The sequence below is a fragment of the Lissotriton helveticus genome, chromosome 1_1 (genome assembly GCF_964261635.1).
Source record: "Lissotriton helveticus chromosome 1_1, aLisHel1.1, whole genome shotgun sequence".
In the NCBI taxonomy this organism is placed as follows: domain Eukaryota; kingdom Metazoa; phylum Chordata; class Amphibia; order Caudata; family Salamandridae; genus Lissotriton; species Lissotriton helveticus.
This window is the reverse complement of record NC_136057.1, coordinates 122,477,479-122,503,123: the sequence shown is the minus strand read 5'-3', so window position 1 is coordinate 122,503,123 and position 25,645 is coordinate 122,477,479. Positions and strand designations below refer to the sequence as shown.

General features: G+C 45.1%; 1 protein-coding gene across 1 annotated transcript in view; it reads right to left on the bottom strand.

The window, feature by feature from the left end:
- Positions 1-25,262, bottom strand: part of LOC144768156 (uncharacterized) — an 87,907-nt gene extending 62,645 nt beyond the window's left edge. The window contains 2 exon segments of the mRNA XM_078651608.1: positions 23,430-24,719; positions 24,722-25,262. Of these exon segments, the coding sequence (XP_078507734.1) occupies positions 23,430-24,719; positions 24,722-25,262 (1,831 nt within the window).
- Positions 25,263-25,645: the final 383 nt, after the last annotated feature.

Here is a 25,645-nt window from a genome sequence, read left to right as displayed (position 1 = left end):
CAGTTGACACCAGACCGTATCCAGTTAATAGCGAGTCTTCCTCAGCCCAAGACCCAGAAGGAGGTACGTGCTTTTATCGGCCTTACTTCTTATTGCAGACAATGGATTCCTCAGTATGCATTTCTAGTCAAACCACTGATACAGTTAACGACACAGGAGGCAGCCGTATCGACTGTCCTCCCTTGGTCATCTGAACATACACTTAGTTTTAATGAGTTAAAGAAAGCCCTATGTCAAGCTCCAGTTCTAGCTACACCAAACTACAGTAAGCCTTTTACACTTTTTGTCACAGAACGCGAAGGTACAGCATTATCTGTTCTCACACAAGATCAAGCAGGACAATACAAGCCTTGTGCTTATTTTTCGAGCACATTAGATCCTGTAGCCCAGGCTCTGCCTGCGTGCCTCAAGTCAGTTGCAGCCACAGCACTAGCTATCAGACAAAGTGATTCCATAGTATTAGGACACTCCCTGACAGTACAAGTTCCACACTCCGTGGAAGTTCTTTTAAACCGAACACAAACTCAGCACTTGACAATTGCACGTTTAACAGGTTATGAATTGACACTGTTCCAGCCACACATAGAAATCAGACGCTGCAACATCCTGAACCCTGCTACACTGTTACCATCAGTTACTTTAAGTCCGGACACACACGACTGTGTGGAAGTAGTTAATATCACGACAAAGCCAAGACAAGATCTGACAGATATTCCGTTACCAGATCCCGACCTGACACTTTATGTGGATGGTTCATGTATGAGAACAAGTACAGGAGAACTAGTCGCCGCGTATGCAGTGACTACCGACACTGAAGTTATTAAGACACACCGTATTGACACCCTGTCCGCTCAAGCAGCAGAGCTAGTTGCTCTGACTCAAGCCTGCATACACGCCAAGAACCTGAAAGTTAATATTTACACAGATTCGCGCTACGCATTTGGAGTCGTACACGACTTTGGAGTGCTCTGGCAGGAGAGAGGTTTCATGACTTCTCATGGAACCAAGATTCAGCATGGTCTCCTTATTCAAGCTCTGTTAGATGCAATACATTTACCGACATCCATTGCTATCATGAAATGCAAAGCACATACGAAAGTTACTGACATTATTTCCCAGGGTAACGATCTAGCAGATCGCACAGCCAAGCTTACAGCACAGACTCCAGACATTCCAGTTAACATGACACACACTCCAGATCCGACTACATGTATGACAGTTAAGGACCCTACTCAAGATGTCATAGATATCCAGTTACATGCTACTCCCGAAGAAATCAAGAAATGGTCCGAACAAGGAGGGGTCCAGACAGATCAAGGATGGTTAACGAAAGGAAAAGCCACTTGGTTTCTCCCCGACTCTATGGTTCAAGTCATTATCAATACCGCACATAGTCCAGCACATTTAGGAGAAAAAGCTATGTTAGACAGTATCCAGAACCTTTGGTTCAACAAGCATTTACGAGCTGCAGCCAAGCAGAAAGTCCGTACCTGTATGATATGTTGTCAGTTCAATCCAGGTAAAAGTGTCCCGGTGGAACAAGGTGGATTCCAACCCCCTGACCACCCTTTTGAAGTCCTCCAGATGGATTATATTCAGATGGAGCGATGTCGAGGTTTCAAGTATGTCCTTGTAGTTGTATGCGCTTTGTCCAGGTGGACAGAAGCATATCCAGTCCCAGATTACACAGCCGCGACCACTGCCAAGCAGTTGGTTCGTGAGTTCTTCCCCCGTTATGGACTCCCTAGAGTCGTATATTCTGATAACGGCCAGCCATTCTCCTCAGAGTTAATGAAGCATGTTTCCCTTTTGTTAGGGTACCAGTGGAAGTTCCATTGTGTACGCCATCCTGAAGCAGCAGGTCTCGTAGAGAGACATAATCAGACCCTGAAAATTCGCATCGCCAAAGTATGTAAAGAGAAAGGTGTGGACTGGCTAGTAGCTCTGCCAGTTGCCTTGTTCTATATGCGCATGGTCGCACATTCCAGATCAGGTCTGTCCCCGTATGAGGTCGTTTTCGGCCGCCCCCCTAACATGTGGGGTACACCCAGACCCCGAAGTATTACCGATGTTTCAAGTAATATGCTGACAGATTACCTAGCTTCCTTGATGTCTGCCCTCAACTCTTGTCGTTCACAGGTTGCCGCCGCATTTCCAGACAACACCGAGGTGGCACCGCATGAAATCGTTCCAGGATCCATGGTCCTTGTCCGGAATTTTGACCGCTCAAGTCCGCTGGAGCCTCGCTGGAAGGAGCCCCGACAGGTCCTCCTCGCCACCCGTACAGCCGTGAAGTTGGAGGGACGCAAAGGCTGGGTGCACCTTTCACATATAAAGAAGTTTTATGGACTGAAACCAGTCTCAAAGAACATTTCCCAGGATTCAAAGGACTGCCAAAGTACTATTTTTAAGGACTGTCCCGCAAAAGACATTGCTACGAACCCTTCCCCGTTAGAGAAAACTCCGCAACAGGAGTATAAACTCAAGTTAAGGTCTAGTAAAATAAGTCAGCCAGTTTGATTGTCTAAGTCCTCCCCTAGGTGAAACGGTTAGACTGTTTCTGACATGTATAAAATAGACCCCCATAGTGAGAGAGTTAGTCAAAACTCAATCCGATGTATCGTTTTTCTAAGTTTCATATTATTTTTCAGCATTATGATTTCCTGCACCAGTTATGCGTTTTACCTGTATTTTCTAGTTTCTCATGTAAATAAGTCTTCTAATGTTACAGTAGAACACACGTTTAGTGATCTGCCTCCTCATGAACTCTCTTACCGCCTCGCTATGCGAAATAATTCTTTCATCCGTATGCTACATTATTCACACCAGACCAGCAATGCCACTAATTGTTGGGTGTGTGGTTGACTCCCCCCTTTTCAGACACCGAAGGGAGTTCTGCCACTCTTTCCTTATCCTTTTTCACATAATGGTTCGTGTGGAGCATGGTCCACGTTAACGTCATCCTCAACAGATATGTCTTTTCTTAACAGTACGTGTTTTCCAGACAAGCCAGGTCTCCCCCACAGAACCGGGTTAGATCTAGAAAATGAAGTGTATAATTTAGGTAATTATTCTTCGAATTTCATGGTCCTGAATGTTCAGTCCGATTCCACTCCAGATTTACCTGCTATTTCAGTATTACCAGTCAAAGGCGAATTATGTGTCCGAAATAATGGTTCTACACACGTAGGACATAGCGATTGTACTACTATAGTCAAATACGGTGACAGTGGGAAATCTATTTTCAAAGCTTCACGTCATTCTTATTTTATTTGTGGTCAGACCGCATATGTTCGTCTGCCCCTCGATTGGGAGGGAACCTGTTACATTGCCTTCCTACTGCCACCAGTTTTCCTAGCCCCACCTGATTATCATAGAAACACACATCTAGTACACATTAGACATAGAAGGGAGATCGAGTCCCCAATTGTCGATTATACTGAAACTGCTCTAGAACAGTATACAGATTTCAATAGAGGTTTCTTCTTCTTTATAGGACCTATCCAGAATAGTAAGCTAATCCGTAGGTTAACAAGAACCCTTGAAGTAGTAGTCAATGAGACTGCCTCTGCTCTAGGTAACTTAACCGAAGAGCAATCTGCTATGAGATTTGTCGTTTTACAGAATCGTCTCGTCCTTGACGTCATATTGGCCGATAGGGGCGGGGCCTGTAGAGTCATCGGATCTAGTTGCTGCATTTTCATTCCAAATAACGCGCCGTCTGTTTATTCAGCTATAGCCAGACTCCATAAAATTGCCCATCTGTTACACCAAAATCCAGGCACCTGGACATGGTCCGGTTGGTTCTGGGATATAATTTCCGCTTGGGGATGGAAAGTCTTGTCTTTTCTAGGTATTGCAGTAGCGATCATATTTAGCTGCTGCCTCTGTATACAATGTGGCCCTGCGATTTGCGGCATTTGTGCTACCTCTTGTATTCCTAGTCCCAAGCCCCGTTCTAAAACACGTTCCCAGAAAATTCGTGACGAGCAAATGATACTGTATGAAATGATAGATGGTATCATGAATATTGATGTTTCCTGATGGAAACGTAGTGACAAGGAGGGAATGTGGAAAAGTAAATTTTGCCATGTTCTGTGTCCCTACGAGTCCTCCATCAAATGTTATCTGTGCATGATTAATATGCATATGTATTCCCCATGTTCGATTAAAGACGCAATTATAGTTGTGTCCACCTTTAGTATGTCAGTTTCCAGTTCTCGTGAATACTACGAATATCAGGCCTATGTAAAGCTACGTTGCCACGTTTCTCAGTGTGCACGTTATTCCATTGTAAAGTCCCCGTTTCTAGGCCTCAAAAGGGCCCGGACACCAGTTTTCAGCTCCTGTCTCCTGAGCCCTCGCTGAGGAGCAATACAACCCCCACCTGTATCCTCGACCCTTCACTTACTTCCTGCCTCGCAGTGCCCGGCTCAGCTTGGCTCTGCCTCTGAGTCTGCCAAGAGTATGTTATGATTCCAGTTATCAGTTCAGTCCTCCTTCTCTGCATTCCTAAAGCTACTGAATCGCATCAATAGTTTCCGTCATTGTCTAGCCTTCACGTCTCCATGTAAGAGAAATACTGCATTTAATGATCATTTAATATTCTTCATCACGCACTACATGTAGAATAATGCATGCTCCAGTCTTAGAGTCTGTTCGCCTTTACCCCGATAACTTCTAGTTTATATCAACATGTTCTCTAAACATCAGATACTAGATACTGCTTAGGTACATGTCGCCCTGACTCTCCAGACTTCAGTCTCTGCTCCTAGCACAGAGTTCGAAGCCCCCAGCTTCTCCTAGTAACACGTCATTGCCAGCTTGCGCGCACCATCAGGTCAGAGGTCCCGGCTCCTTAGGTAGCCCCCTCCATGTTTCCGCCCCATTCATGACATATTCTGTTACGTTTGCATCACATGTCTATGTATACGCCTCTGTTACACCTACTTTCACCCTTATCTTTCGCGACTGCTACGCGTCACGCCTATTGCTCCACCCACTGCTACGCCTATCGTATGTATTGTAATGCAACTGTTTTAGTATATATGATCGTGTATTGTTATTAAATGTTAGCGCGCTCATTCCAGATCCAGCCCCAGCAGCTGCTGGGCCCTGCCATCCTATTCCTATGCAGGTTGTCCTGTTCCTGTCCTTTATGCTGTAATAAACCTGCAAAACTCCTACTACCTCGAATCTTGACTCTTATTTATTGAGCTTTCTGTTATTTCATTTATTCATTCAAAAATAGATCCGGTATTATTTATTTATATACCACAGTTACGAGAAGTACACCCAGTTAGGACAGCGGGTGGTGAAATGCAACGAGTATTTGTTTACACCCCTATCACAAAGATGGAACTCTTAGAGATGAAGAAATTAATTCCCTGTCACGACAAAGATCCAGCAGGGTTCCATCGAGAATTAAAAGACACGCTCCGTATGGGAGAATACACGTATCCAGATATCATTAAAATGCTAAAGGTCCTGTTGCCCGCAGGGGTATATGAAAAACTCAAGGAAAAAGAATGGGAGGTGGGAGAGAAAAAGATTGATTGGACAGCTCTAGAAGCTGAAGATAAAATACGAGTACCAGGTACCGGTCTTGGGGACAAATGTAAAGAATTGCCCGAGTTATTGATACAAGTTTTGCCAAGGTTACTAGCCACGAAAATGGAAGATTGGGATGCAATTTCAGCATGCAAACAGAAACAGGATGAAGACACTAGTGATTTTTATTCTAGATTTGAAAAATGTTTTATTATTAACAGTGGTTTGAAGACAAGTAGCGAGTCATACCCTCATCTTTTTGTTACTAAACTAGTCGAGAATTCAAGTCCACAAGTTAAAAATCGAGTTTTGAAAGTCGAAAGTACCTGGCAAGCTAGTACCCCGTCACAAATGCTTCAGATGCTCCAGTATCACCAGAACAGAATCAGGGAAGAGCAAGAACACGAAAAGAGACGTATGAAAGACACGAAAATGAAAGTACTAGTTGCACAATCTGTTCCACAAGACAGTCAGAAGAGGGGTCCGAATCAAGCCAGTCATCCTGCAGCTCCCGTTAAAGGGACTTGCAATTATTGTAAACAGCCAGGTCATTTTATAAACGAGTGTGCAGTTCTGAAACACAACATAGCAACTGGTAAGACTAAAGAAAGACCACGTCCGCCTAGACAAGAACAAGTTACACAGACTTCTCAGTCACCACAGAATGCACAACAGACAGTTCCAGCACCGCAGCCTATCGCTGCAACACAGCATGTTACACAACAGATGTACCAGTATGCCCAGACAGAGTATCCAGAGTATCAACAGTATTCATGAAACAGCCTAGAGAGGGAGGTAGGCTTGCCTCTCATCGAGATACCTGTAGATCAAGAGGGTCCCTATGTACACAGTCAAGTATTAGGGAAAGACAGAAAGTTTTTGATTGATACAGGGGCAAGTAGGACTACTATCAGTCATGACGAGGTTCCAGGGGCTCCGCTCTCAGGCTCTAAAAATGTTTCCCTTGGATTTTCAGGAAAGCCTATTGTTAACGAGATTTCAAAACCTGTTTCTCTAGAAGTTGGTCCATTGTCTCGAACTACTGATTTGTTACTTACGAAATCATGTCCAGAAAATTTGTTAGGCATTAAAACATTGAAAGAATTAGGTGCAGTAATCTGCTGCTCCCCAGAAGGAGTCCGATTGTTTTTGAGAGACTTCAAAGGTCACTATGTATTACGTGATTTTGATCCAAGACTATCAAATGTACCGCAGCACTTATGGGCGCAAGGTCCAACTGATGTAGGTTTTATGCAAATCACACCCCATCGTGTGACTCTCAAGCAAGGTATAGTTTTGCCACAAATCAGACAGTACAGATTGCCACCTGAGGCTGTAGCAGCCTTATCCAAAATTATTGACGCGCTTATTGCTCAAGGAGTGGTTGTAGAAACTGACTCCAATGTATGTAATTCTCCTATCATTCCAGTCATGAAACGTACTGATCCAAATGCACCTCCAGTATATCGATTAGTGATTGACCTTCGAGAGCTTAATAAATGTATTATACCCCAGTATCCAGTAGTCCCAGATATTTCATCCCTATTGACAGCCATTGATTCTGAAGCTGCATTTTTCACTGTTATCGACCTCAAGAACGCATTTTTCAGTGTCCCGATTCATCCAGACAGCCAGTACCTTTTCGGTTTTTGTCTAAATGGAAGGAGCTATAAATTCACACGAGCTCCTCAAGGTTTCACAGAAAGTCCTAGTATTTACAGTCAAGCACTTAAGAGACAACTAGATAATATTCACATGCCAGCTGACACTGCCCTGCTCCAGTATGTCGATGATCTACTGATCACAGCCCGTTCTGAACATGATTGCGAGCGAGCGTCACTTACAGTTCTGTATTTCCTAGCCGAGATGGGGCACAAGGTGTCCCCTTCGAAGCTTCAGTTCTGTGTCCAGCAAGTGATCTACTTAGGCCACTTACTGTCCAAGTGGGGTAGGCAGTTGACACCAGACCGTATCCAGTTAATAGCGAGTCTTCCACAGCCCAAGACACAGAAGGAGGTACGTGCTTTTATTGTCCTTACTTCTTATTGCAGACAATGGATTCCTCAGTATGCATTTCTAGCTAAACCACTGATACAGTTAACGACACAGGAGGCAGCCGTATCGACTGTCCTCCCTTGGACCCAGGAACATACATTTGTTTTTAATGAATTAAAGAAAGCCTTATGCCAAGCACCTGTTCTAGCTACACCGAACTACAGTAAGCCTTTTACACTTTTTGTCACAGAACGTGATGGTACTGCATTATCTGTTCTCACACAAGATCAAGCAGGACAATACAAGCCCTGTGCTTATTTTTCGAGCACATTAGATCCAGTAGCCCAGGCTCTGCCTGCGTGCCTCAAGTCAGTTGCAGCCACAGCTCTAGCTATCAGACAAAGTGATTCCATAGTATTAGGACACTCCCTGACAGTACAAGTTCCACACTCCGTGGAAGTTCTTTTAAACCGAACACAGACTCAGCACTTGACAATTGCACGTTTAACAGGTTATGAACTGACACTGTTCCAGCCACACATAGAAATCAGACGCTGCAACGTTCTAAATCCTGCTACACTGTTACCGTCAGTTACTTCAAATCCTGCCACACATGACTGTGTGGAAGTTGTTAACACTATGACAAAGCCAAGACAAGACCTGACAGACATTGCATTACCTAATCCTGACCTGACACTTTATGTGGATGGTTCATGTATGAGAACTAGTACAGGAGAACTAGTAGCCGCGTATGCAGTGACTACTGAAACCGAAGTTATAGAAACACACCGTATTGACACCCTGTCTGCTCAAGCAGCAGAGCTAGTTGCTCTGACCCAAGCCTGCATACGTGCCAAGAACCTGAAAGTAAACATATATACAGATTCTCGTTACGCATTCGGAGTTGTACACGACTTCGGAGTGCTCTGGCAGGAGAGAGGTTTCATGACTTCTCATGGAACCAAGATTCAGCATGGTCTCCTCATTCAAGCTCTGTTAGATGCAATACATTTGCCGACAGCTATCGCTATCATGAAGTGCAAAGCACATAGGAAAGTTACTGATATCATTTCCCAAGGTAACGATCTAGCAGATCGAACAGCCAAGCTTACAGCTCAGACTCCAGACATTCCAGTTAACAAGACACAGACATCCACTCCAGAACAGACTACTTGTATGACAGTTAAGGACCCTACACAAGATGTCATAGACATACAGTTACATGCCACTCCCGAAGAAATCAAGAAATGGTCCGAACAAGGAGGGGTCCAGACAGATCAGGGATGGGTGACGAGGGGAAAAGCCACATGGTTTCTCCCCGACTCTATGGTTCAAGTCATTATCAATACCGCACATAGTCCAGCACATCTAGGAGAAAAAGCCATGTTAGACAGTATACAGAACGTTTGGTTCAACAAGCACTTACGAGCTGCAGCCAAGCAGAAAGTCCGTACCTGTATGATATGTTGTCAGTTCAATCCAGGTAAAAGTGTCCCGGTGGAACAAGGTGGATTCCAACCTCCTGACCACCCTTTTGAAGTCCTCCAGATGGATTATATTCAGATGGGGCGATGTCGAGGTTTCAAGTATGTCCTCGTAGTTGTATGCGCTTTGTCCAGGTGGACCGAAGCATATCCAGTTCCAGATTACACAGCCGCGACCACTGCCAGGCAGTTGGTTCGTGAATTCTTTCCCCGTTATGGACTCCCTAGGGTCGTGTATTCTGATAACGGCCAGCCATTCTCATCCGAGCTAATGAAACATGCTTCCCTTTTGTTAGGGTACCAGTGGAAGTTCCATTGTGTGCGCCATCCTGAAGCAGCCGGTCTCGTAGAGAGACATAATCAAACCCTGAAAATCCGTATTGCCAAGACATGTAAAGAGAAAGGTGTAGACTGGCTAGTTGCCCTGCCAGTTGCTTTATTTTTCATGAGGATGGTTGCACATTCCAGATCAGGTCTGTCCCCGTATGAGGTCGTATTCGGCCGCCCCCCAAACATGTGGGGTACACCTAGACCCCGCAGTATTACAGATGTTTCCAGTAATATGCTGACAGATTACCTAGCTTCCTTGATGTCTGCCCTACACTCTTGTCATTCACAGGTTGCCGCTGCATTTCCAGACAATACTGAAGTGAAACCGCATGAGGTCATTCCAGGCGACCTTGTCCTCGTCAGGAACCTTGATCGTTCAAGTCCACTGGAGCCTCGTTGGAAGGAGCCGCGACTTGTTCTCCTGACCACCCGCACGGCCGTGAAGTTGGAGGGCCGCAAGGGGTGGGTCCATCTGTCCCATATAAAGAAGTTCCATGGAATTCGTAAAAAGACATTTTCAAAGGACATTTCTAAAGACTGCCTGAAACCAGACTCTGAACTTAAATCTGAACTTAAAGTTCCTCTGTTAGAGAAAACTCCGCAGCAGGAGTATAAGTTAAAACTCCGGTCTAGTAAAATAAGTCAGCCAGTTTAATTGTCTAAGTCCCTCTCGGGTGAAACGGTTAGACAGGTTTCTGACATGTATGAGATAGACCCCCATAGTGAGAGAGTTAGTCAAAACTCTATACGATGTATCGTCATTTTAAGTTTCTTATTGTTTCTAAGTTTAATGGTTACCTGTACAAGTTATGCATTACATTTATGTTTTCCAATTTCTCATGTAAATAAGTTTTCTAATGCTACAGTAGAGCACACATTTAGTGATCTGCCTCCTCACGAGCTATCCTATCGTCTTGCTATGCGAAATAATACATTCATCCGAATGTTACACTATTCACACCAGACCAGCAATGCCACTAATTGTTGGGTGTGTGGTCGACTCCCCCCTTTCCAGACACCGAAGGGAGTTCTGCCACTCTTTCCTTATTCGTTTTCACATAATGGTTCGTGTGGAGCATGGTCCACCTTAACGTCATCCTCTAATGATATGTCCCTTCTAAATAGAACATGTTTTCCAGACAAACAAGGTCTCTCCCATAGAACAGGGTTAGATCTAGAAAATGAAGTTTATAATTTAGGTAATTATTCTTCGAATTTTATGGTCCTGAATGTTCAGTCCGATACTACTCCAGATTTGCCTGCTATTTCAGTACTACCAGTAAAAGGCGAATTATGTGTCAGAAAGAATGGTTCCGCACATGTAGGACATAGTGATTGTACTACTACTGTCGAGTATAGTGACAGTGGGAAATCTATTTTCAAAGCTTCACGTCATTCTTATTTTGTGTGTGGTCAGACCGCATATGTTCGTCTGCCCCTCGATTGGGATGGAACATGTTACATTGCCTTCCTACTGCCACCAGTTTTTCTAGCCCCATCTGATTATCACAGAAACACACATCTAGTACACGTCAGACCTAGAAGGGAGATCGAGTCCCCAATTGTCGATCAAACTGAAACTACTCTAGAACAGTATCAAGACTTTAATAAAGGTTCCTTCTTCTTCTTTATAGGACCAGTCCAGAATAGTAAGTTAATACGTAGACTAACCAGAACCCTCGAAGCAGTGGTGAATGAGACTACTTCTGCTCTAGGTAACTTAACCGAAGAGCAATCTGCTATGAGATTTGTCGTGCTCCAAAATCGTCTCGTTCTTGACGTCATACTGGCCGATAGAGGAGGAGCATGTAGAGTCATCGGATCTAGTTGCTGCATTTTCATTCCTAATAACGCGCCGTCTGTTTATTCAGCTATAACCAGACTTCACAAAATTGCCCATCAGTTACACCAGAATCCAGGCACCTGGACATGGTCCGGTTGGCTCTGGAGTATTATATCTGCCTGGGGATGGAAAGTATTGTCATTTCTAGGTATTGCAGTAATGATCATATTCAGTTGCTGCCTCTGTATACAATGTGGCCCTGCGATTTGCGGCATGTGTGCTACCTCTTGTATTCCTAGTCCTAAATCCCGTTCCAAGACAATTCGAGACGAGCAAATGATGCTATATGAAATGATAGATGGTATCATGAATATTGATGTTTCCTGATGGAAACGTAGGGCACAAGGAGGGAATGTGGAAAAGTAAATTTTGCCATGTTATATGTGCCTACGTGTTCCCCATGTTATGTTATATGTGCATGATTAAATATGCATGTATTCCCCTCTGATCGATTAAAGACGCAATTACAGTTGTGTCCATCTCTAGTATGCCAGTTTCCAGTCCTCGTGAATGCAACGAATATTAGGCCTATGTAAACCTACGTTGCCACGTTTTACAGTGTGCACGTTAATTCATTGAATTGTCCCCGTTTCTAGGCCTCAGAAGGGCCCGGACTCAGATTCAGCTCCTGTCTCCTGAACCCTCTCCGAGGAGCGATACAGCCCCCACCTGCATCCCTGACCCTTAGCTTACTTTCTTGCCACGCAGTGCCCGGCCTGGCTCTGCCTCCCAGTCTGCCAAGAATATGTTATGTTTCTAGTTATCAGTCCAGCCCTCCTTCTCTGCATTCCTAAGCTACTGAATCGCATCAATAGTTTCCGTCATGGTCTAGCCTTTATGTCTCCATGTAAGAGAAATACTGTATTAATATTCATAGAATATTCCTCGCACACAAACTACATGTAGAATTATGCATGCACCAGTCTTAGTGTCTGTTAGCCTTTACCCTGATAACTTTTGGATTCTATCAACATGTACTCTAAACACCAGATACTAGATATGCCTGGGTACATGTCGCTCTGACACTCCAGACTTTAGTCTCCTCTTCTAGCGCAGAAGTCATAGCCCCCAGTTCTTCCTGGTAACACGTCATTGTCAGTTTGCGCGCACCACTAGGTTAGAGGTTCCAGCTGCTCAGGTAGCCCCCTCCATGTTTCCGCCCCGTTTATGACATATTCCGTTACGTTTACATCACATGTCTATGTATACGCCCTGTACACGCCTTCTTGTTACCTCATTTTGCCCTTATCTTTCGCGACTGTTACGGAACCACGCCTACTGCTACGCCTACTGTATTGAATGTAATGTATTCTGTTTAACTATATATATTGTGCACTGTTATTAAAAGTTAGAGCTCCGATTCCCAGATCCTGCCCCCGGCAGCTGCCATCCTATTCCCGTACAGGCTGTCCTGTTCCTGTCCTTTATGCCTGATTAAAGCCTGTAAACTTCAGCTACCTCGAATCTTGACTCTTATTTATTGAGCTACCTGTTTATATGAGTATCCTGAAAAATAGAACCGGTAATTAATTATTTATTTACCACAGTCGCCCTGTCTTGGACCCGAGGTGCAGACCTTAGTACGGCGAGATGTGACGGGTTTCTCCTTGGTGACGTCTACAGTGCCTCAGTTAAGTATTAAGTGGTTGCTGGTTGCTTTTGGTTACTTTGTAAGGATTTATCAATTGGTTGCTCCTGTTTGGATGATCCTTTCAGTTCTCTGACTGGACTTGGTTTTGTAGATTATCACTGGTTTTTCTCGTTACGATAATCTTTGGTTTGGTTTGGGTGTCGACACATTGGTTCATTTGATAGGCCTAAGTTCTCGATTGCGCATCTTTGTCTGTGTTTGTTCCGTGTTCCGGTTTTTCAAAATGGTAAATCGGAAAAACTGTATGTTTTCATGTTTTGGTTGCTACAGGGATTCCCGGTTGGAGGACTCATGTCCGGTCCCTCCAATTGGAACCCCTACTTATGAGCTCTACTGCAAGCATGGTGTGGGGCCTATATCTTATAATGAGGTGTGGGTCCGCTACACGAAAAAGGATGGTGTCCTTAGTTGGCCACTACATGGTAGTTTTGAACCTGAGATCCTTAACAATTTGGAAATAAAACTGTTTGAGAAGAAAGCCCGGCCGGCAATGTTTGATTCTTTCCGTTGTTGGCGAAAAGAATCCAAACAAAGAGAGCTTAAGAAATTGAAGAAAGAGAAAAAAGAGCAAGAGTTGACCTTAATACAGTCTGCTAAGCAGCTACAACTCGATGAAACTGAGAAAGCAATAGAGATATCTGATAGAGAGCGTAATTTGGCGATTGATAAGTGCTACCCTGCCCTGCCATCATGTGCTGCTAAGCCAGTAGAGGACCCTGAAAAGGATCCCCTATTGTCCTACTTGTTGAGGTCACCTCCACCGTATGCACAGGGTGCTACGGCCCCGCCATTACCACATGTTTTATTACCGGCTGCTGGACAGCCTGGGATACCTGCTCCTGCTCCCTTGAATCTAGCTCCAGCACTCCCTGTGGTTAACAACCTTTTTTCCGGCAACCCCTCTTCCAGGATTGCCTGCTCCTCTGCCTATGCCTGCTCCGCTCATACCTGTTATTTCGCAAGTTGTTTTGCCTGCTACACCTACTCTTACTGTTTTAACTGTTCCAACTACATCTCTTCTCAAACATTCTGCAAGCTTTATCTCTCCACATTCTGTTCGTCGGAAAATCACTGAATCTGTCTCTAATATTCTATCTCCTTTTTAAAAAACTCTAATTAAGACTCCTGCATCTGAATCTACTCAGAGACGTAGTCAGCTTCCGAGTGTTGAAGAACGAGGAATATTAGATTCCACAGCCCTTAGGTGGATTTCGAAAATTGGAAGGTATGATGTACGAGATGTATTAGATACATTTATGCAATGGAACGAACCGACACAGCGTTATGTGTTCGACGTAATGTGTTCCCTTTTGCGTGAGGATTTGGAGGAGGATGACTCTGAATCAGTTCCGGATGAATTAATCCATGTTCAACAAAAATTTGCCGCAGGTATGATAGTAGGCCAGGATGTAAAAGAAGCGATGGAACTGATTTTAGGCTATAGGTTTGATCCGTCTCTCCGCTCACCAAGGGACCTAGAGAAACGTAGCTCAAAACAAGGTCGTCAATATCCGATGAGGGAGGTTCCGCCAATATGGCGCAAAGCCATTCAAGCTGATGCGGTCAATGGTATTGCAGCCGCTCCAGCGCAGTTCCAGAGAGTGTGGATACACATTCCGTGGAAACGAGCTGAAGTATTAGCAGTAAAACAGGCTTTGCCAGACCCGCGTAAAAACCCAGCTGGGTATTATAAAGAGCTGACTCAGACGGTTAAAGCTTGTGTCATGAACTTAGCAGACATCGACATGCTATTTGGCAATGTAGTGCCGCAACCTATTTGGGCTAAAATTCGTAACGAAAATCATCCAGTTGCTCTAGGTGATGATTGGCCAGCCATAGTAGCGGCAGATGGTCAACAAATTGGTGGTTCCAAGCCTGAACCTGTAATTGCTAATTTACCTGGTAGGATAATCGATTTAATGAAAACTTTGATGCCAGCATTGCGCGTTAATTGGGACAAACTGTCCGCATGCAAGCAGAAGAGAGACGAAAGTGTCTCCGACTTCTTCACTAGATTTGAAGAAACTTTCGTAGATCACAGTGGTCAGGATATGAGCACGGAGGGAGGCCAGAGATTGTTTGTCGATAAATTTGTGCATAACTTGTTACCAGAGCTAAGCAATAAATTAAAAGATTCGGAAAGTGCGTGGGCTGTCTCTACGACTGCGCAAATACTTGCAACTGCTCAGTACTATGAAAATAGGGATAAAGAAGAGAAAGAAAAGTCAGAAAAGAAAACAAAAAATTTAAAAACTAAAGTCCTTTTACAGCAGGCATATCCACCTCGCACGAATCAGACAAACTCACAGCAAGGGCCACATCAGAGAACCGAGTACGGTTCCCAAAGACCGCAGTACCAATGGAATCAGTGTGCTTACTGCAAAAAGGAAGGTCATTACAAGAATGAGTGTCCAGTCCTAGCACAAAATAATGGCGTTCCAGCTCAGAGAGGTCGTGGTGGTTTTACGCAAACCCCTAGAGGCCGAGGACGAGGTACTATGCCTCCGCAGACTAATGATCGCCCCTCTAATTATTTCGATCAGCGGAATGGACAATCTGCACAGCCTGGTAGATCTCAACAGTACCATGTAGAAGATTACTGTGAGGTTAGCGAGGAACTTCAACAAAATGGGTACTAGGACAGCCATGGACAAAGAGAGGGAGTAGTATCAGTTCCAGTAGATCAGAGTGGGCCTTATGTCACAGTAGCTACATCAGGTGTGGTCGAACCGTTTCTGTTGGATACTGGTGCAGCAAAAAGTTCTATCATGCATGCGAAACTCCCTGGCGCACCTTTGTCTGGCTTAACAAACGTTTCAGTAGGTTTTTCAGGCGCCCCTGTTCACAATCCTGTTTCTGGTCCTTTGTCTATTTCTGTTGGGCCTCGTCAATTAAAAGCACCCTTGATTTTGTCGACCGGGTGCAATGAGAATCTGCTTGGTTTAGATCTGTTAAAACGCCTGTATGCGACACTGTACTGTTCTCCTTCAGGAGTACAGCTCACGTTGGGTAAGAGAGTCATCTCCCCAATATACTTGTCAAAGGACGCACTCCCACAGGAGCTGCGTTCTCTCCCTGATACTCTTTGGGCGACTGGTCCTAATGATGTAGGTCTTTTGGAAATTCCCCCTTATGTAGTAAGTTTGAAAGCAAATGTTAAATTCCTACAAATCCCACAATATAGGATCTCTAGCGAAGGCGAGCGTGCGCTCTTATTGATAGTACAAGATCTGATCCAGAAAGACGTAATAGAAGAAACTAGAGGGAATGTCTGTAACAGTCCTGTCTTGCCGATTCTGAAACGCACTGATCCTTCAAAACCTACAGATTTGTAATTGACCTCAGAGAGGTTAACAAAATTGTGATTCCACAGTTTCCTGTGGTTCCAGACATTACTGCATTGTTGACGCTGATTCCTGCTACGGCCACATGGTTTACAGTGATTGACTTGAAAAATGCCTTTTTCAGCATTCCGATAGCCGAGGAAAGCAGAGATATTTTCGGTTTCTCTCTAGGAGGTCGAAGTTTCAGGTTTAAACGCGCTCCACAAGGCTATTGTGAAAGCCCATCCATTTACAGTCAGGCATTAAAGAGCCAGTTAGATTCTTTTGTACTTCCTCCTGGTTCTGCCCTGGTCCAATATGTAGATGACCTTCTAGTGGCTGCTGATGACAAGGAAACTTGCAAAACAGCTACAATTTCCCTACTGAATCATTTGTCGAATTTTAATCACAAGGTGTCACCTTCCAAACTACAATATTGTTGCCAAGAAGTGACCTATCTAGGTCATCTCTTGTCAAAGGAGGGAAGAAGGTTGACCCCGGAGAGGATAAAAACAATTACTCAGATGAATGTTCCTAGTACACAGAGAGAAGTGCGTGCGTTTTTAGGTATCACTTCATACTGCAGGCAATGGATCCCAAATTTTTCTCTCTTGGCAAAACCATTGGTGGCTCTGACCGGAAAAGGTGTTCCGAGTCCGGTGCCCTGGTCTGACGAATGTCAGCAGAGTTTCTCTGAGTTACGAAAAGCACTGTGTTCAGCTCCTGTGTTGGGTACACCTGACTACAGCAAACCATTTACACTCTATGTTCATGAAAGTGAAGGTTGTGCATTAAGTGTTTTGACGCAACGATTTGGGGATAAACAACGTCCTTGTGAGTATTTCTCATCAACATTAGACCCGGTAGCCAGAGCGTTGCCAAGTTGCTTAAGAGCTACAGCAGCAGCTGCAGTGTCCATTCGACAATCTGCTGGTCTGGTCATGAACAATATGCTAATAGTCATGGTTCCACATGCCGTGGATACACTCATGAACCGAACAAAAACTCAGCACCTCACCAGTGCTAGATTATCAGGCTACGAGCTGACACTACTAGCGAATCACATTCAGATTAAAAGATGCAATGTACTGAATCCAGCAACACTGTTGCCGACTAGCCAGGAGTCGAGTGATTCTGAACCCCATGACTGTTGTTTTAGAACCGAGGAGGAGACAAAAGGACGGATTGATCTTAAGGACACTCCGTTACCAGATCCAGATGGCACGTTATATGTTGACGGGTCTTGTTTTAAATTGGAGAATGGTGATGTGACAGCTGCCTACGCAGTAACGACCTTGAGTACGATTGTGGAGACTGCAAGAGTGAGTCAGAATTCTGCCCAAGCTGCAGAATTAATTGCATTGACTAGAGCGTGTGTTTTAGCAAAGGGAAAGAGAGTGAATGTGTTCACAGACAGTCAGTATGCGTTCGGCGTAGCGCATAGTTTTGGTCGACTGTGGAAGGAAAGAGGTTTTATTACGTCCCATGGGACTAAGATCCAGCATGGTCAGCTAGTCAATGACTTGTTGGAATCTCTAACCTTACCAACTGAAGTTGCGATTGTGAAATGCAGCGCTCATCGAGCGGTTACGGATGATGTTGGTCGTGGAAATGCTTTTGCTGATGAGATAGCTAAACAGACAGCTAGGAATACGATGAGTGGGATGTATGTTGCATCATCTGCGAGATGGGTTGCTGAATCAGGAATGTGTGAAGACACAGTGGAAAGTGTGAAAGCAATTCAGGAAGAAGCGACTGAAGAGGAAAAGATTGCATGGAAAGAGAAAACGGGTAAATTGGACTCGAGTGGATGTTGGATTGACTTGTCGGAGCATCAGCGTTGGATGTTGTTTGATGCGTATGTGCTTGCGGTGGTAACGATGGCGCATGGAGCAGCGCACATCAGTTCTAAAGGGATTTGTAAAATGTTGGCGCCAGTCTGGAAGAATGATGGAATCAGTAAGTGTGCAGAAAGAGTGGTTAGGAACTGCATGGTATGCCTGATGCATAATTCTGGTAAGGGAACTCCCACACCCGCTGGACATTTCGCTCCTCCCTCTTGTCCCTTCGAAGTGATTCAGTTGGATTTCATCCACATGGACCGATGTAGTAACCTTAAATATGTCCTGGTGGTAGTCTGTGCTTTTTCGAGATGGATCGAAGCATATCCGTTAAAAGATAACACTGCCCTGTCCACTGCTAAAATCCTCCTAAAAGAATACTTCCCCAGGTATGGAATGCCACGGATCGTATGGTCAGACAATGGGAGTGAGTTCGTAGGGAAAGTTATGCAGAGTGTGTGTGCAGGCTTAGGGATTAGACAGAAGTTCCATAGTGCGAACCACCCCCAGTCAGCAGGTTTAGTTGAAGGGTACAATGGTACACTTAAACTGAAACTTGCTAAAATCCAAGCTTCCACGGGTTTGTCCTGGCCAGATGCACTACCGCTGGCCTTGTTATCCACTAGAGCGACTGTGCACTCTCGAGTAGGGCTTAGCCCATATGAGATTGTGTTCGGTCGCCCCGCAAATGTCTCGGGGGTACCGAGACCACGAGAATTTAAGCAGCTAGAGTACCCAATGTTAATTGATTACCTTTTTGACTTGACTGCTAAATTGAGCCTCATTCACCAACAGGTTTTCGATGCATTGCCAAAGCCTCCGGAAAGTCCAGGTCATCAGCTGAAACCCGGAGATTTCATCGTCATCCGAAACTTCGGACGGACCAGGAACCTCCAACCGAAGTTTGTGGGCCCGTTTCAAGTGCTCTTGGGGACAAGGACTGCTGTACGTGTGGTTGACCGGAAAAATTGGGTCCATGCTACTCACACTAAGCGTGTACCCCTTCCACTCCCCTATGACAACTGGGTTAGACAAGGAATTAGTGCCTCTGATACAGAACCTGTTCCTAGATATCTTCCTTTCAGTGATGCAGAACTGACAACTGATTCACCAAACTCTGACTCCCACCCTGAAGCTGTTTCTGTGATCACTGACCAAAACACTGCATCAAACAAACATTCGTCATCTACGAATACGAACATTGTTTCTCCTGCCGAAAACGAACTATTCCCGGATCAAACAACGTCAGGAAAACTGAGATACAACCTTCGCTCTCATTCTAAGGACAAATAAAGCAGACAACTGCCTATTTTTCATATTTTCTTACATTATTTTCCAGCCAGGAAGTTTGCTGAATATTTTGTATTTCCCTGTTTTATTTTTTTGTTTCTATTACCTTGCCGTCTGGGTCGCCGTAGGGTCGTGGCTTTGTGCCTAGTTGAATCTGCGGGGGCTAGACACAAGGTTGGTCTTTCTGTTAGTCCTGGGAACTCCCAGGGCTGATAGAGGCATTTTCAACTACGTACAAATCATCAGTGGTCACGAGCGGTTGTAGAAGATGGAGCTTCCTGGGCTGCACCGAGAGAATGTAATTTATGCTCGCAGAAATAGATTATACAAAATTTTACATAGCAAATGCTTTCTGATGCAATGTGCAGTTACATTTTTGATTGTTTTAATAACGTTGATGGGTGGAATTGCCATTGGTATTCATTTAATCTTTGCACCAATCACGACTACAGTACCTCCCCATGCTCCTGTTTCTCCTACTGGTGCTTCTTTTCATTCCTTTCATCCGTTTCCCGAACATGAGCAAGCTCGACGCTCAGAATTCATAAATAACACTTTTGTACAACTCTTGCACCAACACCAACTGGTAGTTAACACAACAGACTGCTGGGTGTGCGGTTTGATACCACACACTATGGACAAAGGCATTCCCCACCTGGTCTTGCCTTTTAGCTATAATGGATCATATCAGGCCTTTCAGACTGTATTCGTCTATGCCCTCGAGACCTATCCCCCGCGTCCTCCATGTTCCACCAAGTATAACTCCGCTAATAAAGCTTTGTTAAAGGGAATAACTGACATGATTAAAGATGTCAATAACACCCCATTTATACCTAAAGATGAGCTACGAGTCTATTTGAGTTGGAATACTACGGAGTATAGCATTAGTTTGGGTGAAAACAAGCATAAAAGCTCCACTCCAGTTTGGGTCGTACCTCACCGAGGTCAAGTCTGTTTGCAAGGTAATGGGAGGAATCCAAGAGCTCGGCTAGGGAAGAGCGACTGTGTTGAAACTTACGTGTATCCATCAAACTCTTCCCCTGCCTTCCTAACCGCTAAGGGTACCTACTTCATCTGTAAAGACAGGGCATATACATGGCTGCCTGCAGACTTTTCAGGTTCATGTTATATTGCTCGACTGTTGCCTCCGACATATACAGCTGCCCCAAATTATCACAGAACCAGAATGGTAAGAGGTGTTTTCAGCAAGGAAGACACAGCTGGTCAGGAAGCCGGAGACTTCTTCAAAGGCTTCCTTCCGTTCTGGGGGCCTATGGCCAATAGTAGAAATCTACGTCAGCTAACACGGGTAGTTGAATCTACTATTACAGAAACTGCTGGTGCCCTTAGTAACTTAACAGCTGAGCTTCAGGCGGATCGTCTCATGACATTACAGAATCGTATGGTTCTTGATGTAATACTTGCAGATCGAGGTGGGGTATGCAGAATGATCCAATCGAGCTGCTGTGTTTATATCCCCAATAATGCTCCGACAGTATACGAAGCGATCTCTAAGCTACACAAAATTTCCGACTCTATTCACGTAGGCAAGGGAAACTGGTCGCTAATGGAATGGCTTTGGACTCTATTATCAGCGTGGGGATGGAAGGTTCTGGTGGTCATTGGTATTGCCTTAGTGTTCCTATTCTCGTGCTGTCTTGTTATCCAGTGTGGCCCTGCCTTGTGTAGTCTCGGTGCTGCAACCTGTTTAAGGAGACCACCTGTGTTGGGAGACAAGGTGCGAGAAAGAATAATGCTACAGCAACATATTACTGATCTGATGAACATCGAGACAGACTCTGACATAGAGTGAGTAATTGCCTATGTAAGGGCAAAAGGAGGGTCTGAGGTTCCGTGACAATTCGAAATCCGTGTTTTCGACGTTGTCGTAAACCTATAATTTCGGTACCAGTGAACCGTAAATGATCCATATAGTATACCCTGGTGTTTTCGCTATGCTATGAGCAAGAACACTCATGTTACAAGCACATTTCCGATACATCACGGCATCCATTTTAGAATACAGCATCCATCTTGTATTCTTGCCCTCACATAGTCAATGAGCAAACAGTGACCTCTGATCAATTCATTTCGCTAAAGGACACGTAGGCTTTAGCCGGCGATTCACCTTGTGAATGACACGTACACCCTAGTTCAGAAACGCTGTGGCCGCATGACTCGGCAGAAGCTGCCCCTCTGCCTGAGGCCAGTCCTGCTATACTGGTTCCCGTGCTCGTTGGACTGATCATGATTAGGCGGCCGAAAACGGCAGCCGTGCCCATTTACGACCCACAAACATCTCTTATCCTGTTTTTCTATCTTCTGCACCTGGCTCTGCTCCTTTCCTTCTGGGCCTTTATTAGGGGGAGGTGACGAAATTTACGATGAGGCGGTCCGGCTCCTGAATGAGAAGATGACATGAGATTTTGATCGAACAGTGGGTACCCCTCATTTGTAATGTTTGACATCAGAAATTCATGGACAGTTCCTGTTTAACGCCAAATATTTATTGTTTAGAATACAAAGTTTAAGAAATGTACGAGTATGTGAAGAATGTTGCCTACAGCTAGAAATTGTGTATTTAAGGAACAACCCACCTCGTACAAATCGAACAGGCTCCTAGAATCTGCCCGTGTGTAGTTTCTGTGACTTCTGTATCCCTGCAGTAATAAACCTTTGGTCTTTGACGCCACCATCGAGAAGCCCGTGTTTCTGTTTTATTTGTGCACCAAGACAGGTAGAACTCAGGGGTCTTCGGGTGTTATCCCTGACACCTCTGGACCGTAATTTAGTCCAGAACTCCAAAAGTGCGGCAGACCTTACAATCCTTGGCAGAATGTTCAGGGTAGAGACAGTAGAGGCAGTCTTCATGTTTGTCATCTACATGTAGTCTCAGCTTACTACACGAGGCACAAGGTCTAAAGAACCCTTTTTTAGGAATGATAGACATAGCTGCTCTAGCACTCCTCCACAAGAGTAATATTGAAGTGAAAAATATGGAATAAATCGAAAAATACCAGATAGCTGAGCAGAGCTCAGTGGAGACTCCCTTAGCACGACGTGCGGTAGAAAATCTGAGGGACTAGGGCTCCTTCCAGGAAGGTTCTAGAGGGCGCTAGTAGCTGATTGGCTCCTGGCCAAAGTTTGGTCCTTTTTACAAAAGGACTTGGATAGGTTACTAATGTGAGGCCTCTGGCCTATTAGTATGTATATGTCTATATGACATTACTGTTATTATATACCGGGGACTCCCACCCCGACGACGGGGAATGATTCAGGCATGTGAATCTATGAAAGATACCCATAATACTGAATAACTCGCACTACGGGTGTGCAAACCCTAACTCAGCATGTTATGTGTGATGATGCGATGACATTTTACATAGTTAAAGAGTTTACTAAAGGCAGGATGCTGCTGTAGGGAGACCATGGCTATGTATATCTTCCCTTAAAACCATTCATAGCACACTTGGGCCTGAGCTAGAATTCGGGTGGGTGAACTCACAAGTCACATACAACGAATCACGTAGTGTATCTGTCTTTCACAACAAGGCCGTGTGCACTCTTGGAGAACCCTGCAGTGGCAAGAACATCCCTGGTCGGCCCTGCTGTTGAGGCTGAATACAGACTCTGATTTTTATATCAGGAACTGGAGACGACTGCGTCTTACCAAATGTAACTGAGCAACTGGAAACACAGTTCCCGCTCTAGACTGTGCATGTCGGCTATTCTCAATGAACACCACATCACTTGTATCCGACTATTACGTGTGAGTCTGGCCAGTAAATTCTCCCATGAATTGTGCTATTTCCAGTTCCTCAGCCTAAAATAGGGGCGGACAAGGAAGGATGAGAGCTACTGTCCTATTTGTCTCATGCAGAGTCCCATAACCAGGCCTGTTTCTTCACAGGAAGGATGCAGTCCTGTGTGGAAACAGAGAAGAGTACAGGGACACACCTGCACCCTGTGTGCTCGTACTCTGGGGGTCAGTATCGCTCAGGGGGTTCCACCCAACAGCAAATGATCCCCTTGGAGACTTTCTAAAATCTGCTAATATGCATTCTCAAGAGGTTACATGTGTTAGTATGCACTCCGCGTGTCCATGTATAGCGAAACACATACCTGGGGTGCATTTGGACGGCAATACATGTGACTGTGTTGGTCCTGTCTCCATTGAGTCTGAGGGGGCGTCTTCATCTGCAGTAATTGTGTCCAGTTCTAGGCATGATGGGGGCACAGGCTGACCCCGCTCTTCAGGACAGAGCAGTTCTGCCTTGCAGGTCTGATGTTGATGCTGTGATTCAGGATGCAGTAGTTCGAGTATGTAGCTCTGATCTGAACCCTCTGCATCAGTACAGGCTGGTTCTAACTTGCAGTTCTGATTTGAATCCTGCTCCTCTGGGTGTAGTAGTTCTACCGTGTTCTGATCTGTTTTTTGAGCTTCAGGAAGCACCGATTCTCTCTCTAGATCCAGTGCAGCAGTGTGCAGTGGTTCCACCGTGTTGTTTTGATCTGAACCCGGTGCATCTGCACAGGTCTGCTCTAGCTTGTCTTTCTGCTCTGGTTCCCGTGCTTCAGGGCGCATAGATTCCAGCTCGTAGTTCACATTTGGATCCTGTGCATAGGGAAGTTCCTGCTTCAAGCATAAGTGTTGCTGTAGGCGCTGGGTTTGTTGTGACCCCAACTTATGAAAGGACAATAGCCCAGGCTCTAAGTGTTCAACTGATGACTTCCCATCAGATGACACAGGTTGTAGGCTGCGGTTCTCCTGGGGATCTTGGAAATAAAAACACATCAATTCTTCCTCCAAGGGATCACCAGGTCCGTTCCCATCTGGTAGCACGGGTTGTATACGGTGGTTTTGCTGTGGTTCGTGTCCATCAGGAAATAGTGGGTGTGGGCAGAGGTTCTGTCGTTGGTCCCAGCTTTTACTAGACATTGAAGATGGTTCTTGCTTCAGGGCCTCATCTGGCTCCCTCTCTTCTGTAAACGCTGACTGTACGCTCTGGTCTTGCTCTGGTGCCTGGCCAACAACAAATTCTGAGGGAAGACACAGGTTTGCTTGCAGTGATCTGCCTGGAGGATCTGTCTGAGGACATCTGGCTAGAGTACAATCCATCTGTAGTCCATTTCCATCTGGAAACCCAGGTGGCATGCACTGGTCTCGCTGCGACTCGTGTACATCGGGAAACCCAGGCTGCATGCACTCTTCCTGCTGCGACTCATGTACATCTGCAAACTGAAGCTGCTTGCGCTGGACTCGCTTCGACTCGTGTAGATCTGGAAAACCAGTCTGCATGCGCTGGTCCTGCTGCGACTCGTGTACATCTGGAAAACAAGGTTGTAAGCACTGGTCTCACTTCGACTCGTGTACATCTGGAAACCCAGGTTGCAAGCACTGGTCCTCCGTGATTCACGTTGATCTGGGAACACTGGCTGTAGACAAAGGTTTGGCTCCTCTGGACGCCCTTGAACATCAGTTGGCGAAGAGAGCGTACACTCCTGCTTTAGTGCATGCCCATCATAACACACTGTCTGAAGACACAAGCTCGGTTCCCCTGGCCTGTCCAGTTGAGGTGTCGCAGGAGACCGGCTAACAGCACAATCTCTAATGCTCGCTGGACAAACCACCTCCAAAGACACTGCACCATTATCTAGGTAACCTTGATCCTTTTCTATCCAGATTTTCTTAATCATCCCAGCAACTCTAGAAGGTACGTCCTCCACAGTGTTCAGCAAGTTATCCAGTTTGGCTTCCAACTCCTCCAGCATGGATAGAAGGATAATGTGGGGCAGGTTCTCCGAAAGTGGTTCCAGGTCCCGGTCCCTTTGAGCATCATTTTGAGATCCTGAAGCGGAGACTTTATGGAGAGGTAAAGATGGGACTGTGGCTCTTACGGATTCACGTGAACACTGCGCTGTCACTTTCTTTCCTGGAGCCCGTCTTCTCCCCATTCTGGTACCTTGATTTTCAAGTCTCAAGTGTCTGCAGAAAGAAAGAAAAGAGAAAAGACAACACGTTATCACAGGACAGTTAGGTCAAAATATTCCTTCCCGTCTCACCATGCCCGGTGTGATCAGAGAACATCGCTCATTTCTAAAACCACCCAAAAATTCAATCATTAAATTTTCTTTCACAATGCCCATAACCTAGTCCATGTATTATGAAAGAAACTGATTTGAAATGTGTTTCCAGCACAATAAGCTTGATTTCGATCTAGGCAGTATGGCTTAGACATCACTTTTTCGACTTGATTAACTGTATGCCTTCTTGGCGGTTCATCCACTCTATTTAGAGGTTGGCGGGTCCATCGACAAAAGAACGCCAGAATTCCACG